Genomic DNA, 17,097 nt, shown 5'->3' with positions numbered 1-17,097 from the left:
ACTTTGTTGAGTGATTGTTACTACTGCACATCAACACTTTATATTGTATGGTCACACACACATGTGCACGCACACACACACACGCACACACACACACACACACACACACTTAACCAACATCTTGAAGAATCGTTAGTATATCCTTCAGCTTGCAAATAAGTGTGTACCTAACATACCTAATATATTCTGGTGTGTGTCCTTGGTGGTGAGGTGAGTACAAGACAGACGGGTGGGAAGGGGGGGCTTGAATTCTGAATGTTTCTCTTTATTGTTTACTGTTAAACATGAGAAATGTATGTTAACTTTGTTGGTCCCAGACTTACAACTGGAATTGGGAAGTTCTGGAGTTCGAGTATTGAAGCATTTTAGAAACTTCCAAACATATGCTCAAAAAGAAAAGTTATTTCTGAAACATATTGACATTGAACCATGTCTATGTAAACTATGACATATATCAACATTTAATTTAATGAGATGCATATAGCCTAGTTTCTACAGTCTTTAGGTCAAACTGAAGATGAAGTTTTCCACTCAGAGGAAGTTTCTAGAATGTCTCCCGTACTTGCCAGAGTCAAATGAGTCTCTGAAGTGCTGTCATTCTGTTGCTTAGAAGTGTCAGCTGCTTTGCGACAGCACATCCTGAGCCGTAGGGCCCTGACTGACACACACACACACATACACATAAACCTTCCCACACACACATCGACACACAACAAACATCCAAATAAACAGACATACACACTTAAACTCTCTCTCACATACATACACACACACACAGCTGTGTCCCCGCCTTCCCCACCTCAACATTGGGGGACCGTGCCTCTCTCTCTCTCACCTGAGGGCTAGCCCGGAGCAGCAGCAATCTGTTCGCTGTCACTCCTCATCACTCGTCATCTCCCCGTCCTACAGCCCTCCACTAGTCTTAAAAGACTTTGAAATCCACTTTAATCATCTGACTCCAGTTGCACAGCTGTGCTCATATAGGCCTACAGTATAGGCTGGCTAATGACAGGACCTTGATGTCTGCCTCATGTGAAGAAGCCGTGGTGAACACTTCCTTCCCTGCCTCACTAGACTGCAGTCCTGTATTTTATTTTAACTGTAAAGGCAGAAACATTAGATTGGATTTTGAGTATTATAAGAGAAATCCACAGTATGGTTGCTTGGTGGGAAATGATTCCCGTTGTTTTGCTAATGAAATTTGCACATTTTATGGGTCGCCTGTAAAAGGCTGGACCACTGTTCGCAATGAGAGTACCTCTTCAGTCCCTTCTCTTTCTCTCACTCCCTCCCAGTAGGAGTGAACTCTGTACTTGTTGGCCCTGCAGCAGACGGTCCAATTCAGCCAGGTGATAACGCGTGTCATTGCTCCATTGTGCGTCCCTCGGTACTGTAGCTAATTTGTACCTGCGCGTGTAGTCGGGTGTGCAGGTCAATATTAGCTCTGGAGGCTCTACCTCAAAGGGAAATATTTACCCTGCCTCCTTCCTCACCTTCTCTCTCCCTCCCCCATAGACCCGACCCCGGACCCTGCCCCTCTCTGGCCTTGCGATGTTCCCAGTAGCGCACACGGAAGACTCACTCACCAGGGGCTACGCAGGACCATTCACTGTGCCAACAGCGATCCACAGCACACCAGCAGATGTTTGATAGAGGGAGGTGTGTGTGTGAGTGTCAAAGCTTTGCAGTGTCCCTGAAAGCTGACTCTTTAAAAGTCAATATAAGTTGATTCATGGAACACATATTGCATCAGTGTATTTTTTATATGCAAGACTGACGAGGAGCAAGTGTCTAATATTTCATGTCATAAATATTTATTACAGAAAGATGGACATCATTGTTTGCTTATGATTATTTGAGATGTGTATGTGTGTATGTAACGCTCTCATGTTTTTATAGACAGTCTAGCGCAAGTTTCAAAGAATATATTGTTTGTTTTTCTGATGCCTTGAACTGGTAAGCTACCGCATCACTGGCTTAGATTGTTTGTCATTTGCCATTTGAAGTGGAACTAACAAGCATATAAAGCAAACGCGAGGGAGAGAGAGAAAGAGAGAGAGATCAATGGATGGAAAGAGAGAGAGAGAAATTGCGTGTGAAATTGTTTGCGAAATTTCGTAACAATATCTGGTATTACATGCTTGTATGGAGATTCACCCTCGTTCCTCTGCTTTTTCTCTATCTCTCACACCCTATCCCTTCATCTTTCACTACTCCTTTTCATCTGGCTAGTGATGAAATACACGGTTTGCTGTGAGGGTCACTGGGACTGTCTTTTAGTGAATAAACAAATTGTGAGTAAACGGAATAAAGGAAAATAACATCCATATGGATGTGCGAAAGAAGAGACCAAAGAAGAAAGGTAGAGATTGTGGCTGAAACTGGGCAGAAAAGAGGTGAAGATGAAATGAGAGCAAAGTTGCAGACAGAGGTGGGGGAAAGATGAGGCTTGGAGGCCAGATGGTCATCCAGAAGGGCCGTGGTCTGTCCATTGTAATGCCACAGTGCTGTCCAAAAGGTTCGAGAAAAGGGTGAGCTCTCGCCTTATTAGCTGAACACTGATTACCCAGCAGGCCGTGGGGTTATACGACCTCTGGGGGAACAGAGAGCCGTGTAATTTGTTTGATGGGGCCATGCTGTTAGTGCACGTGTGTATGTGTGTGTGTGTGTGTGTGTAGGATACAGGAGAGAGAAAGAGAGAGTATGGGTGTCATCATTGAAATGACCTTTCTGATTGCTGTAGGCAATTTGTAATCAAGACTGAAAAAAACTGAATATCAACATGAAGCATAAACAGTCCTAATGGGTAGGCGATGGTTAAAAACGATATATGCCGACAACTGCATAAATAGTCATGACCATACTCATGTGTCTCCCCTCTTGAAGGTTGAATATTCTGATTAGTGATGATTGGAGATGGATGGTGCTGTGTACCAAACACCCAATAACAAGAAACACCAACTGTGCTTCCTACTCCAGTCATTATGTTTCCCATCGTCTTAAATCGATCAGCAAGACAACTAGACAGGCTCCAAATTAGCATATGCAGATTTTGTGCTCATAAACTCAGACTTCTCCCAGGCCGGTGAGTTTGCCAATTAGTAAGAAGTGTGAATAATTCAAATACGCCGGATCTTCCTTTCCATAGACGCCCCAGTGATTGTTTATGGTTGGCCTGTCATAAACTTTTGACAGCCCCCCCCCCCCCTTCCCATTTAAACATCCACCTCAGCTCACACTTAATCATCTCTACCCTCCTCTAACAGCACGTTTCCTTTTTCTGATCAATATGTTGTTTGATCTGGTCCCCCTAACTAATTCAAAAAGATAGAACTGGCTGTACATTATGTTAACGTTAGAGGGATGCATGGGAGAAAGAAAAAAAAATTGTGGAGAGTAAAACAGTGGAGAGAAATTGGAAACTTGGAAACGTAGCCTTGTCTATTCATCTTGATTTAAAAATAAGAATAATATGAGATCTGAAAGTGAATGTATATATATTGCAAGTACTGTCTTGGCAATAGCCGATTTCACACAACTCCATCCATTTCATCTGGAAAAATGGATCAAAGACTGACATGATTAAAGGAGGAGACATATCCCTTTTGAAAAACAGGCAGAAAAACATAAAAGTAAGAAATTATGAAATGGTCAATTCGTAGCCACGTAATTAGACTGTAGGCTAGGCTATGTCTTTCCATTATATGTTGTCCTGTAAAATAAAAAGTTTGAATGGAATAACTGGATTCTGCTGTTCTTCTTCTTTTTAAACGGGCATGCTAATCCGGAGATAACTAGGCTACAGCCTCTAGTGTCACTGCCAAGAAGGAAGACGGGGACCGAGGTGCTCAAAGTCTATAAAGGCTGTAAATGAAGTCTAGACTATACGATCAGTCAGTGTTTGATTAGCCTAATTAGCGAGACATGGTCCCAAAACATTTTGAATAGATGTCCAAAGTTCCGTCTTGGGTATGGTTACCTTGAAATCTCTAATGGAATATTTTCCCAGGGGGGAATATGCGAGGGAGTGTGCACGGCACCCTAATGTGTCCCTGTCGTCGCGTCCTCGCACCTCACAGCCTATCATCAGTTCTCACTTCAGTCAGTGAAACCGATGCTGCGCTCAAACTGTCATTTAACCCCCTCTTGCGCGGCGAAAGGACGACCGCGTTTATACAGGCTTTAAGCGGTTGTTTGTCCGTTATTCTCACAGTCGCAGCATGTAAACGAACTTGTCACTACCCAGAGAGCCTGGAGATAATGGCGTGATGATCTTCGATTTACTTCCGAAGGGTAGCCTTGCCTACTAGCTAAAATGTAACTAGTTTGAGCGGTCAGTTGCGAAACAACACAAAGGGCACGAGCAGTCCACTGCGCGTTTGACTGTGACTTATATGGGGATTTTTTTTAAGACAGCAGACTTTTTACCATCACCTATTTGGCTCGTGATAGATCGTGACTCGTCTCCCGGTGGATGTAACGGAGAGCGGAGGGCTGGTCGGTTTCAGCGGGCGCACTGCGCGGAGACTGGCCAAGTGCGCCAAGTCAAAATCACCATCCTCACCATCCCATGTCCCGGTGCCTTTTACACCTCATGATGGAGTTGTTGACAGAGATGTTTCTACTCGGAATGTTATTGGCCGTATTCCTTTCAGGTAAAATATTAGAACTCAAAGCCAATGGGCATAACTATTATTGTCACTGTAGCCAACACACTATTGGTGACTGTGAATATCTCTCTAATTGCTGCTCGTGATATTCAGCGTATGGTTTGGTTTTATAAGGTGAAATGGGTCATTATAGTATAAAGTTTTCATCTTGGATGCTTTTTTATGTCATTTTTGTTGGATTTTATTTAATTATTTGAGATTACATATTAGCCTATATTTGTTTGCCTATTATTTGATTAAAGATTCATTTGGGATATAGGTTCTTAATGTAGCCTATCCTCCTTATATTGTTTATCAACCTGTCACGAACTTTCAGAAAAGGGTCTCTTAAACACAACCATCCTATTTGTCCCCCAGGACAATTAGTCGATGTTTCATTTTGTGGCAACATTTTGTGGCAATGATTTGGCCGTAACAGAAGCTGTATCCTGCATGCACACTGATCTTTATTACAACACTTGAATGAACTCCTGTCTTTCGTGGGGGAAAAGGTAGCCTACAGAATGGCTCTGTGGTTTTTCCTTCTGCAGTTTGTATGGGAGTCATCATGACTGACACGCCAAAAAATGTTGTATTCTCAGTTGCTGCTGCGCGATATGAGCTTCTCGCATCGACAGGTTTATTTATTAGCCGCATTGATGATTACATGTTTGATGTGTTTGATGTCTTGGTGTAAGCGTCATTCTCAAGGGTCGAGTCATATATCAGAGCTGTCTCTGTCTGTCTCTCTCTCTATCTGTCTGTCTCTCTCTCTCTGTCTGTCTGTCTGTCTGTCTGTCTGTCTGTCTGTCTGTCTGTCTCTCTCTCTCTCTCTCTCTCTCTGTCTGTCTGTCTCTGTCTCTGTCTCTGTCTCTGTCTCTGTCTCTGTCTCTCTCTCTCTCTCTCTCTCTCTCTCTCTCTCTCTCTCTCTCTCTCTCTCTCTCTCTCTCTCTCTCTCTCTCTCTCTCTCTCTCTCTCTCTGTCTTTTTCTGTAAGGCGTGTAATTTATGCAGACACCTTTCTGTGATTGAGTTTCAGGTCGTGTCTGATTCTTTCCCTTTTATCTCGATATAAATTCACCTCGCCTCCAACTGCAGATCAGAATAAATTGTGAAGTTGTTGTGCAATGAGGAAGCGCAGTCAACCGGCGCCGGTGTGCAAACACATCGGGACTGGTTGACGTCTTATCGGTGCGCAGGTGCGACTGGCCGACAGATGCTCGTACAGGTGTATTTGAGTACTAGCCGTGGAGACGGACAGATTTTGGGCCGCGCACATACATGTGTTGACAGTCGGACAAGGCTAACCCAATCAACTTGCCCTCCCAATGCTTAGCGTCAGCCTAAAGTTTGAACAGTAGGACTTTGGATTTTGTTCAATCACTGATAAAAACCCAGACATAAACACCTTTATGGCTTCCCAGTCACATAATCCCAATGGAAAGGTTAAATATTGTTTAATCATGGCAGGAATTATCCTTAGGTAATTGTGAATGTGTGTAGTGTTAGACAGGAAGCATTTGTTGTCTGTGTGAGGGAGATGGATGGAGATGAGAGAGGGAGAAGATGTGATTTTGTGTGATGTGTGAGTGACTTGTGCGTGTCTAGGGGTTGTGTGCGTCCAGGGGGTAGTTAGGGGTCTAATGTGTGTTTTGTTGATAACTGGGATTTGGAACTCAAACACAGAAGCACCAGATGGTGTGTTGGGCTTATGCCGTTTTGGCTGTGTGTGTGTCTATGTCTTTCACTGCATCTGTGTGTGCCTGTCTGTGTGTGTGTATGTGTGTGTTTGCACACTTGGCCTCAATCAGACTCTTGCACTGTCATATTCCCATCCTGCTATTCTCCAGGGTAATGATGTCATACCTCGCTGCTCGCTAAACTGAACTTTGTGATTGGAACTCCGATGAACTCCATTACCTTCTACCCATAATAACTGAACTGAGGTCAGCCTCTGCTCTTCCCTGGCCCCATCTGCAGACATAATGAGACACATAAGAACTGGACTTGGACCTGGGACTGGGAGAAAATATTTGACCTAAGTATGATTCTTTTAGGGAGCATCCCACAATTCTAACGCCTATTCTTTTTCCCACTGACTGAGATGATTTTAGGTATTTGAAGAGGATGCCCTTTCTTTTAAACCAAATTGCTGGTTGACTTTGATGCCCTCTCCCCCAGCCCCCCAATCTCTTTCACATGTGATTGTGTATTTCATTTGAATATTTTCAATCATTCCTAAAGGGGCCACGTTAGTTTGGATGATGCCTGCCAGTGTAGCCCAAGAAACACATGTAGTATATAAATTGTGTTGGATCCATCCCACCTCACATGCTCATACTAGGAGCTAGTAACCACAGAATGGAAAGGCTGCAAGGGTGGGTGGCCCACTGCACCAAAACAAATTCATCCAATGATTCAATAGGCCTACTTGTGATTGGACTTTATTCTGTTCACCTCATATGGGTCAATAATCTGGTTAATCGTAAACCAATCGTGAACCACACTTTATTTTGGATAATTCAATCTGCCTGCGATCAAAAAAAAGGTATAATGTATGTAGACACATCCGTAGTGATAGTCAATTTTCATCCAGTTTACTGATCTGTTGTGTTAAGCGGCTTATGATCTTTCAGTCGCTTCATTCCTCCACTGTATTGTGTGTGTGTGTTTCTGTCTGCTTCTCAGACAGATTGCTTTGCCCCCTCCTGTGGTGGTGCAGTATTGTGTTTTTTGTAATAATGATAGTCTCTGTGCCTCCTAGTCTCCCTCGCAGCATGACAGACATGAAAGGGTCCTTCTCAGGGCAACCGTGTGTGTGTTTTCTTGTGTACCTGTGTGTGTACCTGTTTTTCTTGTCTACCTATGTGCGTCCGTGTGTGTGCACTATTTTTAGCACATCATTCCCGGCACATGCTGATTGTGCCTCATACTGTGAGTCCTTACCACTAAGAATCTGATTGGTGCGTGTCTCTGTGTGCCGGTGTTCCATCTACCTGGTGTTCTACTTGTCCCCCCCCAATTTCACTCTGCCTTTTTTGTCAATCTTACCCCCTCTCTCCCCCCCCCCCCCCCTCTCTCTCTTCAAATTCTCCTCCTTCCACTGCATTACATCAACTCTTCCATGTGTGTGTTTGCCTATGACTCTGATATTTATTTAGTTGATAATTGATTGTAGGAATAACAGCCCAAAATACCTTGTGTAATATAAAATCAAATCAAATCTGTGCCACAAATATGAAATGTCATGCTGTGTAAGCTGTAGCTTTTATGCAAAAGCTATAACTCACACAAACTCAAGCACACATACACACATACACACACACACACACACACTAAATATGTTTTTGATTTACTCAGCCAAGTGCCTTGCAAGTCCATGAAACAGAAATTCATCACAAAAGGAGTCAGATCCAAAATGTTCCCTTTTTGTATTCCATTTACTGTGGAAATCGCACACACATAAGAACAAATGACTGCCACGGGTGGTAAGTTTACATGAAAGGCTTTTAGTACTTGAGCTTGAGTAACTTTATGAATCTGGACAGTGAGATGAGTTCAGTAGGACACCTTTGTCTACATCAATAGGTTGATGCACATTGGGGAAAGTGGTCAGAGTACACAGACAAGTTACACATACAGCTATTAGGCCCAGCAGGACAGATGAAACTGCAAGAGCTGGTTGATTGGGTGGGATACACAGGTCCCCCACTTAATCTGGCTCTACTTGGCTGACCTGATCCTCGACCTGTATCACATGACTCAACCCCCTACACCCTATTTAACCTGTCCTCCCCCTCTTCCCTCCCCAGGTGCGGCACCCTCCCTGCCTAAGACAAACTGTCTGGAGGCAAAGCAGGTCTGCCTGGCTGACCCCCAGTGCGAAGCCTTCTACCAGACCCTGGAGGGATGTGCGTCTGACCGGGCAGCGTCCTTGCCTGGCAGTGAGGCCCGTCTGGAGTGCCTGGAGGCCCTGGTTGCCCTGCACAGCGACCGACTCCTGCTGGGCTGCAAGTGCCACAGAGGCATTCGCAAAGAGGAGCACTGCCTCAAGGTCTACTGGAGCCTCCACTTCCTGCAAGGTGAAGTTCACGGGGGCGGAGTGGTGTAAGAGTCGACTGATAAGATACTTGAATGTCCCCATAGGGACATTTGTCCTTCAGTTCCACAGAAGAAGCTAGAAAAACACAACATCATAACAGTACAGCGGTGACATATTGCACAACCCTCATAGCCAACATCTGCATTGCATGTTAGTATAAGAAGCTTAATGGGCAGAGACAGGAATTAATGTTTCGAATGGTTCAGCATGCTCTTGGGAACCCTGAATCTTCAACTAGACGGTAAGAGCTGGAACTCTGGGTGGAGAATGTAAGGTGGATAGGACATTATTTTTGATCCAACCCACATTCTTTACCCAAAGTAGTTGTGTACAAGCAAAGCAGGGGTTAAACTTAAGTGCACTTTCACCTTTGTGTGTGGGTTCCAGTGCATGTTTGTGTGTAACTGAAAGGGCAGAAGGACTACCTTCCAGCCCCCGAGCCCCCCCACGATGTCAGTGCAGGGTCAGTCAGCCTTTGTCCGCGAGCCAGACTAGCCGTCCACAGCTAATGCTAGCTAATGGATCCCTCCCCTGTGGCCTGTTAGTCACCATGCATACTGTAATTACACAGTCCTCAGCCTCAGAACCACCCATGCACTCCTGCCTACCGTGTCATTACACTAAATATACAGCCCAAATGGATTTACATACCAAAGTCTGTGCATGTTATTAAATATAGATTGAGTGGTTTTTACATGCACCGTGTAATTTGTGGAAATCAGAAATGCTTGCGAACGTTTATTAGAACAAATGCAGAATCAATCATTGACGGATTAGAATGGCTTTTAGAATTAGCAGGAGAGGGATGAGAAATGTAATGCGGTGGCGCAATGACATTATGAAAGAGCGTCTGGAAGTGAAGCTGACACATCCAGTATATTTGATCTTGTCCTTGTCTCATATGAGCATATGTTTCTGCAGGAGATGATCAAATTTGATATAACGTTTTGGGGGGTTATGACTTGAATTCTTATCAAGATACCGTAAGGTCATGATTAGGTTATGTACTGAACTGTGTGCTGTTAGGTTTGTAGGTGATGTTCTGTACTGCTGTGATTATCTGTGTTCATTAAGTAGATGTTATGGTGTAATGATGGTATGATGCTGTGTTATGACAATAAAATGATCTCGTTAAGATTTAAGGTACTTTTTCAGTCATGGCTCAAGACTAGCTCTCCATTAATTAACACGGGGGTCATTCATTGTGAAAGCTTCCCTTGGATGTGTATGTGATGTTTCAGCAAATTTATAATATGATGTTACTGTCAGGTCTTGATGTAACGTGTATGGAATGTTATTGCTAGGTTATATCATTATGTTATTGCTAGGTTATATCATTATGTTATTGGTAGGTTATATCATTATGTTATTGCTAGGTTATATCATGATGTTATTGGTAGGTTATATCTTTATGTTATTGGTAGGTTATATCATTATGTTGTTGCGAGGTCGTACCATAGTTACTGCAAGGTCATAATGTGGTAATTAATACTAGATTCGATTGTGACATGACTAATATTATGACTAATGGTTATACTCTGACTTGTATGTGATGTTATTGCTAAGTCTTATGTGTTGTTTCTGTCCCCTGTGATGATGTAGAAGATGATGAGCAAGAGTCATCTCCCTACGAGATTCCGCCTTTCCAGATGTCTCGCATGGCCTCCATAGTGGCAGGTAGAGTCCCTGCATAGTCTCTCTCTCAGGCACCTGGCCATCGTTTCATCATTACACTCTTAATTAGTCTCTTCTTTGGACGTATGATAAATCTGTCAAGTGAAGTTGTAACGGCTTTGGCTCAAAAAGGGTCCTCGTTTTCATTCTGTCACTCAATTCCTCCCTCCCTCCCTCCCTCCCTCCCTCCCTCCCTCCCTCCCTCCCTCCCTCCCTCCCTCCCTCCCTCCCTCCCTCCCTCCCTCCCTCCCTCCCTCCCTCCCTCCCTCCCTCCCTCCCACCCTCCCTCCCTCCCTCCCTCCCTCCCTCCCTCCCTCCCTCCCCTCTCTTCCCTCTATACACTCCCTGTCCCCACCAGACACTACCCTCCCCCTGGACGGTCAGAACCAGTGTCTGAAGGCAGCGCAGGACTGCGGCCTGTACGAGAAGTGCGGCGCGCTTCGCTCCGAGTACGTCCTGGCGTGCACCAAGCGCATTGCGGGCACTGACCACTGCAACCGGCAGAAATGCCACCGGGCGCTGCGGCGCTTCCTGGAGCGCGTGCCCGAGGAGTACAGCCTGGGCCTGCTCTTCTGCCCCTGCACGGACACGCTGTGCGGCGAGAGGCGCAGGAAAACCATCGTGCCCTCCTGCTCCTACCAGGAGAGAGACACGCTCCAGCCCAACTGCCTGCACCTGCAGAGCTACTGCCAAAGGGACGAGCTCTGCAGGTGAGATGTGCACACTCGCATGCTTTTCTCATCTCTTTTTACAAACATCTATCTACAACCTAAAACATAGAAATATAAATTAACCTTATTATTGTGTGTGTGTGCGTCAGGTCCAGACTGGCTGATTTCAAGCTCAACTGCCAGCCCTCGGGTCTGTCCCCCTCCGGCTGTGTGCGAGAGAATGGCGCTGCGTGCCTCAAATCTTACGCCGGACTCATCGGTGAGTAGGAGAAAAGAGGAGATGAGCATAGCTAGGGATGGATAGAGGAGTAAAATAGCAGTAATTGGAAAAATGAGGAACAGAAAGGGAGGGGGATTTTCTATTTTTTTCAGCACTGAGGATGCTTGAAAGAAGGTTCTGGCAACACCTGGTGTTTTTTTTGGTCCAAGCTATGAAAATGCAAACATATACTTTATTCAGCCCTGAGTTTCTAAAACAGAAGACCAGCAATTCCAATAAGACTAGTCATTTTTTCACTTTGTTGATGGTCCCTAACTGCTATTGTGGGAAACTATTGTGAAATATCTGTACCTGTACTAGAAAACAACTTTACTTTGATAATAATGGCTAAATTGAACGAGAGTGAAATCAGAGCACTTGGTGGTGACATATTTTCAGCTCACATTTTCGGCTTGTTTTCAACCTCTTTTTGGCCTGAAACCAAATTGTCAGTCTATCCCTAGTACTAACACAGTGTACTGTCAATTTGACCTGAGGTTTAACCTTGTTTCCCTCCAGGCACCTTCATGACCCCTAACTACGTCACCAACAACAGCATGGCCGTGTCTCTGTGGTGTGACTGTGACAGTAGTGGCAACCACTTGCAGGACTGCCTGAGGATACAGCACATGTTTACCAACAACCCCTGTCTCAGTGAGTTGTGTATATACACACACAAACACACACACACACACACACACACACATACTGACACAAACATGCCTGTTAGCATATCCCAATAGTACACTCAATGTCATTTAAAGCATCTTTGTACATTGTAAACAGTAACAGCCAATAGGAACACATTTTCAAATAGCTACAATCGCTCATAGTCATGCACAGTACTGTCTTACACTAAAAAACAAACACATTAATGTCCTTTTCACTTTTTCTCTCAGGGAACTCCATCAGTTCCATGGGTAGCTTTGCCCCTCGCCCTGTGGAGAGCACGCCAGTCATGCCCCCTCACCTTTCCCCACTGGACCACCAGGAAGAACTCAGCAACAATGCCCTTCCTGAACTCCACTCTGTAAGTACCCATCATGACCTCTTTGAACACTTGGATTTGAAATCTGGTCTAGCCATATCTACAAGGGAAATAGAATACATCAAGTTTTGAGTACACTACAATCTAGAATAACTTGACCCCCGCAGAACATGACCCCACAACTCTACACTGATCATATACAGACTGACACACACAGTAGTGACTGATGGCAAATAAAAATTGACCTCATATCTGACCACTGTTAGACTGACTGACTGCAGTTTTGGATAATTCCAGCTGGCCGTGAAAAATGTTGATTACTGACTGCACAATGTTGTACCCATTGAAATGTGTCAAAGCCATTGACCAGTGCAGTGTCTACAGTGATTGCTGTCAGACCCATTTGACTGTTCTAGTACCTTTTGACCACTGTAGTACCCACCCACTGACGGCTATTATAGTCAAATGTAGTGACAGTAGAGCTCTCTATGTTTCTTTGCTCCCAGCATGCATCACACAGCCAGAGATAATCTGGGCTGCCAGACAAGAGGGGATTCCAACTCTGTTCCCCCCTTTCTCTCTCTCTCTCTCTCTCTCTCTCTCTCTCTCTCTCTCTCTCTCTCTCTCTCTCTCTCTCTCTCTCTCTCTCTCTCTCTCTCTCTCTCTCTCTCTCTCTCTCTCTTTCTCTCTCTCTTTCTCTCTCTCTCTCTCTCTCTCTCTCTCTCTCTCTCTACTGTATTTCTTTGTCATATTTTACTCTGTTCTCTTGTTCTCTTTCTTTCTCACTCTCATCTCTTTCCTCCCTATCAGACCTTTCTGTTATCCTCTGCTTCCGTCCTTTTTCTTTCAATCTCTACATTTCTTCTCCTCTCATCCCTCTCTTTATCTCCACCACCCTATACCCTCTCTTCTTCGCTCTCTTTCTCTCTTGCTCTCTTTCTCTCTTGTTTGTGTCCCTCCCTTTTACATTTCTCCTGCTTTGTTTCTCTCTGTCACTCTTTCTGAGGGGTCCCAGCCTCTTTCTCTCTTGCTTGCTCTCCCTCTCTTTCCCTCTCTCTCCCTTTTCTCTGTCCCTCTGTCTGTGTCACTTTCTGAGAGGATTAGATAAAGGTGTTTGCAGGAGGCAGAGCATCCATCAGACATCATTAGTATTAATGTATGCAAGACCATCTGTCTGTCCCTCTTCCTCCATCACACTCCCGTAATCCTACCCCCCTTCTTTCCTCTCTTCCCTATCCTCACTCTCCCTTGCTCCCTCTCTCCCCCCTTAACTCTTCCTCTCTCTCCTCGCCATGTTCCACATCATAATCCCTCGCTCCATTCTCACATACTGTACACTGTCGCTTTCTCTCTGTCTCTCTGTCTCTCTGTCTCTCTGTCTCTCTGTCTCTCTGTCTCTCTGTCTCTGTCTCTCTTCTCTCTTCTCTTTCTCTTCTCTCTTTCTCTTTCTCTTTCTCTTTCTCTTTCTCTTTCTCTTTCTCTTTGTCTCTCTGTCTCTCTGTCTCTCTCTCTCTCTCTCTCTCTCTCTCTCTCTCTCTCTCTCTCTCTCTCTCTCTCTCTCTCTCTCTCACTCTCTCTCTCTCTCTCTCTCTCTCTCTCTTTTCTCTCTCTCTCTCTTTTTTTTCTCTCTCTCTCTTTTTCTCTCTCTCTCTCTCTCTCTCTCTCTCTCTCTCTCTCTCTCTCTCTCTCTCTCTCTCTCTCTCTCTCTCTCTCTCTCTGTCTCTCTCTCTCTCTTTCCCCCTCTGGTTCTCCATCATCCATCGCTCTACGTTTCTCCGCGCCCTACATCCCTTCCTCTCATCTCTCTGCTCTCTTCCAGTCCTCTCCGCATCTCTTCTAACGGCTTTGTATTTCTTCTTCCCTCCTTACCCCCTCCACCCTCTCTCTCTCTCTTAGGTAAAGGAGAGCGAGGAAATGGTGGGTGTGGAGGAAGACGACCAGGATCAGGATCAGGAGGAGGAAGGGGGTCAGTTTGACGTGATCCCCCTGTATGCTGAGAAGGCCACCGTGGCCAACCTGGGGTCCGGGGCCGGGGGGGCCTCCCTCCTGGCCCCTGGTCCCCTTCACTCCCTGCTGCTGCTCCTTCTGCTGCTCTCTGCCTGCCTGAGCTGGGGCTAGAGGACAAGGGGGGGGGGGACCCCCTTTGAACAGCCAACAGCCCCAAAACGCACACACAGACTCAGAGACAGGCACACAGAGAGAGAAAGGAGAGAGAGAGAGATCGAAAGGAGGGAGGGTTATAAACTGAACCTCTCTTATTCCTTGGCCATCTCTCCATGTTCCCTTGCTCCCCCCCCCACACTTTTTCTTCTGAGACGGTCTGTTTTTCCTTGTGTCTTGCAATGCCATCCATACCTCCCCACTTACCCCTGTGATCACGGAATGGTTGGGCCCGATAAAGACTTATACATATTAGACTGGTATGGGTTTGGACCAACTGTGCAGTAACACTAGGGGATGTTTAATGTACAAGTAATTTATTGGTGAATATAAGTGCCAGAATACCTTGAGTGTAATTTGACTTCAGTGCATCTCACAGCCCTCAACCCATATACTTTGACTTTGCAGTGATGGACAAGGACCCACACACACATACACAGTTGATGACACACAGTGAGTGGGCTTGCTAGATATCTAAGCTAATTTGCCATTTCTACAAATAAACCAAGCGTAACCGTCCCGTGAAGACGCATCACGTGTGTGCGTGCCCGTGCTTAAAGAGATTACGAAGCAAACTGCAGAAAGCTTTTCATATTATCTCATCTCCCACCTCATTCTTAGTCTTGTCAGCAGTCATGCTCACGTGCACACGCACACACACAAACACACACACACAAACACAGACATGCCGGCCCATCATTCGATCCAGCAGAGGCAAGCGCCTTGGCGCCTTTATTGCTCTATCTGTGTCTCTATCTGCTTTCTTGTGACTCAGCATAGATATGGTAGAATGACCACAGGGATAAATACAAATAAAACAGTCATAATAAAACAATATGAGTTATAAAGTGGAAGGAAATAAAGTCAAATGAGTTCTGGTCAGGTGCAAACCCTAGTCTGGGGTTGATGCTTGCAGGCAGAAAAAGATGGAGATGGAGAGACTAAAGGAGAGCGAGAAAGAGAGTGAAACTGAGCGAAGAAGAGAGAGACAGAGAGAGTGAAACTGAGCGAAGGAGAGAGAGAGAAAGAGGAGGAGACAGGCGATTTTACAATGTGAGGTCTTTCTCATAGTGTTTTAGTTGTTTTAGTCAGAGGGCGATAATAGGCCGTGCCGTGAACTCTTTATCTTCCAGTGGACTCGTGGGGGCTGCTAGTGAGAGAGAGGGAGAGAGACAAAGACAGAGAGAGGGAGGAGAACAAAAGCGAAGGAGAGACCCTCCAGCGCAAATATACCATAGAGAATCGCAGGCTCTCCATTTTCTGTCTTATAAATCTTTTGCTGACACTAATGTTTTTTTTCCCTGCGTTTCTTGTTCTTTCCTATTTCGGAGGGAACGTGTAAAATTAACTTCCGTCCGGAGGGGCTGGAGATTGTGGTCGGTGGGGGGAGGGGGTTAGTGGTTGGTGGGCGGCATGGCTACAGTATGTCTTCATCTCTCTCTTTCTATCACATTCCCAAACAATCATATTGAAACACAAACACACATACAAAGCTGTCCATCTAGCCGAGGGAAAACATCCCTTAAACAAACTATATGTCAATCATCCCCGACTTCTACACACACACCCCTCCCCCATTAATAACACGTTTACCTGCCACCCTGTCCCTCCATTCTGTGAAACAGCCACTTCAGTGGCAAGGTCAGCTAGTCGACCACAGAACCTCTCCGGAGGTTAATTGAGATCAGCGAGGGTAGTGGGTGTTTGATTGATGTGGCTGTCGGACCCGCATTGGGCCTTTTACGATGCCTGTTGTTATTTTTTAATTGTTGTCTCGGCCGTTTGTCGTTGGCTGACATTTCACTACAGCGAAGGGCCGAACAGAGAGAGAAGAGGGAGAGGAGAGCAGATACCAATGATTTACATCAATATGCCTGAAATAAATAAGTCGAGAAGCCATGCGTTAAATCAGCTAACACAGAGAGAATGTGCGAGAGAGAGATAGATTGAGGGAGGACTACAAGAAGGAAGGAGAGAGTGGTGGAGAGAGATAGATTGTGGGAGGACTACAAGAAGGAAGGAGAGAGTGGTGGAGAGAGATAGATTGAGGGAGGACTACAAGAAGGAAGGAGAGAGTGGTGGAGAGAGATAGATTGAGGGAGGACTACAAGAAGGAAGGAGAGAGTGGTGGAGAGAGATAGATTGTGGGAGGACTACAAGAAGGAAGGAGAGAGTGGTGGAGAGAGATAGATTGTGGGAGGACTACAAGAAGGAAGGAGAGAGTGGTGGAGAGAGATAGATTGAGGGAGGACTACAAGAAGGAAGGAGAGAGTGGTGGAGAGAGATAGATTGAGGGAGGACTACAAGAAGGAAGGAGAGAGTGGTGGAGAGAGATAGATTGAGGGAGGACTACAAGAAGGAAGGAGAGAGTGGTGGAGAGAGATAGATTGTGGGAGGACTACAAGAAGGAAGGAGAGAGTGGTGGAGAGAGATAGATTGAGGGAGGACTACAAGAAGGAAGGAGAGAGTGGTGGAGAGAGATAGATTGTGGGAGGACTACAAGAAGGAAGGAGAGAGTGGTGGAGAGAGATAGATTGTGGGAGGACTACAAGAAGGAAGGAGAGAGTGGTGGAGAGAGATAGATTGAGGGAGGAC

General features: G+C 45.4%; 1 protein-coding gene across 1 annotated transcript; it reads left to right on the top strand.

Annotated features, from left to right (window-relative positions):
* Nucleotides 1–4,123: 4,123 nt before the first annotated feature.
* On the top strand, nucleotides 4,124–16,509 carry gfra3 (GDNF family receptor alpha 3). Its single transcript, XM_047020364.1, has 8 exons — nucleotides 4,124–4,655; nucleotides 8,461–8,730; nucleotides 10,353–10,427; nucleotides 10,783–11,134; nucleotides 11,245–11,354; nucleotides 11,874–12,008; nucleotides 12,254–12,384; nucleotides 14,239–16,509. The coding sequence occupies exons 1-8, from the start codon at nucleotides 4,571–4,573 to the stop codon at nucleotides 14,458–14,460; spliced, it is 1,380 nt and encodes a 459-aa protein (XP_046876320.1). The 5' UTR covers nucleotides 4,124–4,570; the 3' UTR covers nucleotides 14,461–16,509.
* The last annotated feature ends 588 nt before the right edge of the window (nucleotides 16,510–17,097 follow it).

Source organism: Hypomesus transpacificus, chromosome 1 (assembly GCF_021917145.1).
Source record: "Hypomesus transpacificus isolate Combined female chromosome 1, fHypTra1, whole genome shotgun sequence".
Lineage (NCBI taxonomy): Eukaryota > Metazoa > Chordata > Actinopteri > Osmeriformes > Osmeridae > Hypomesus > Hypomesus transpacificus.
This window is presented reverse-complemented; position numbering and strand designations above follow the sequence as displayed.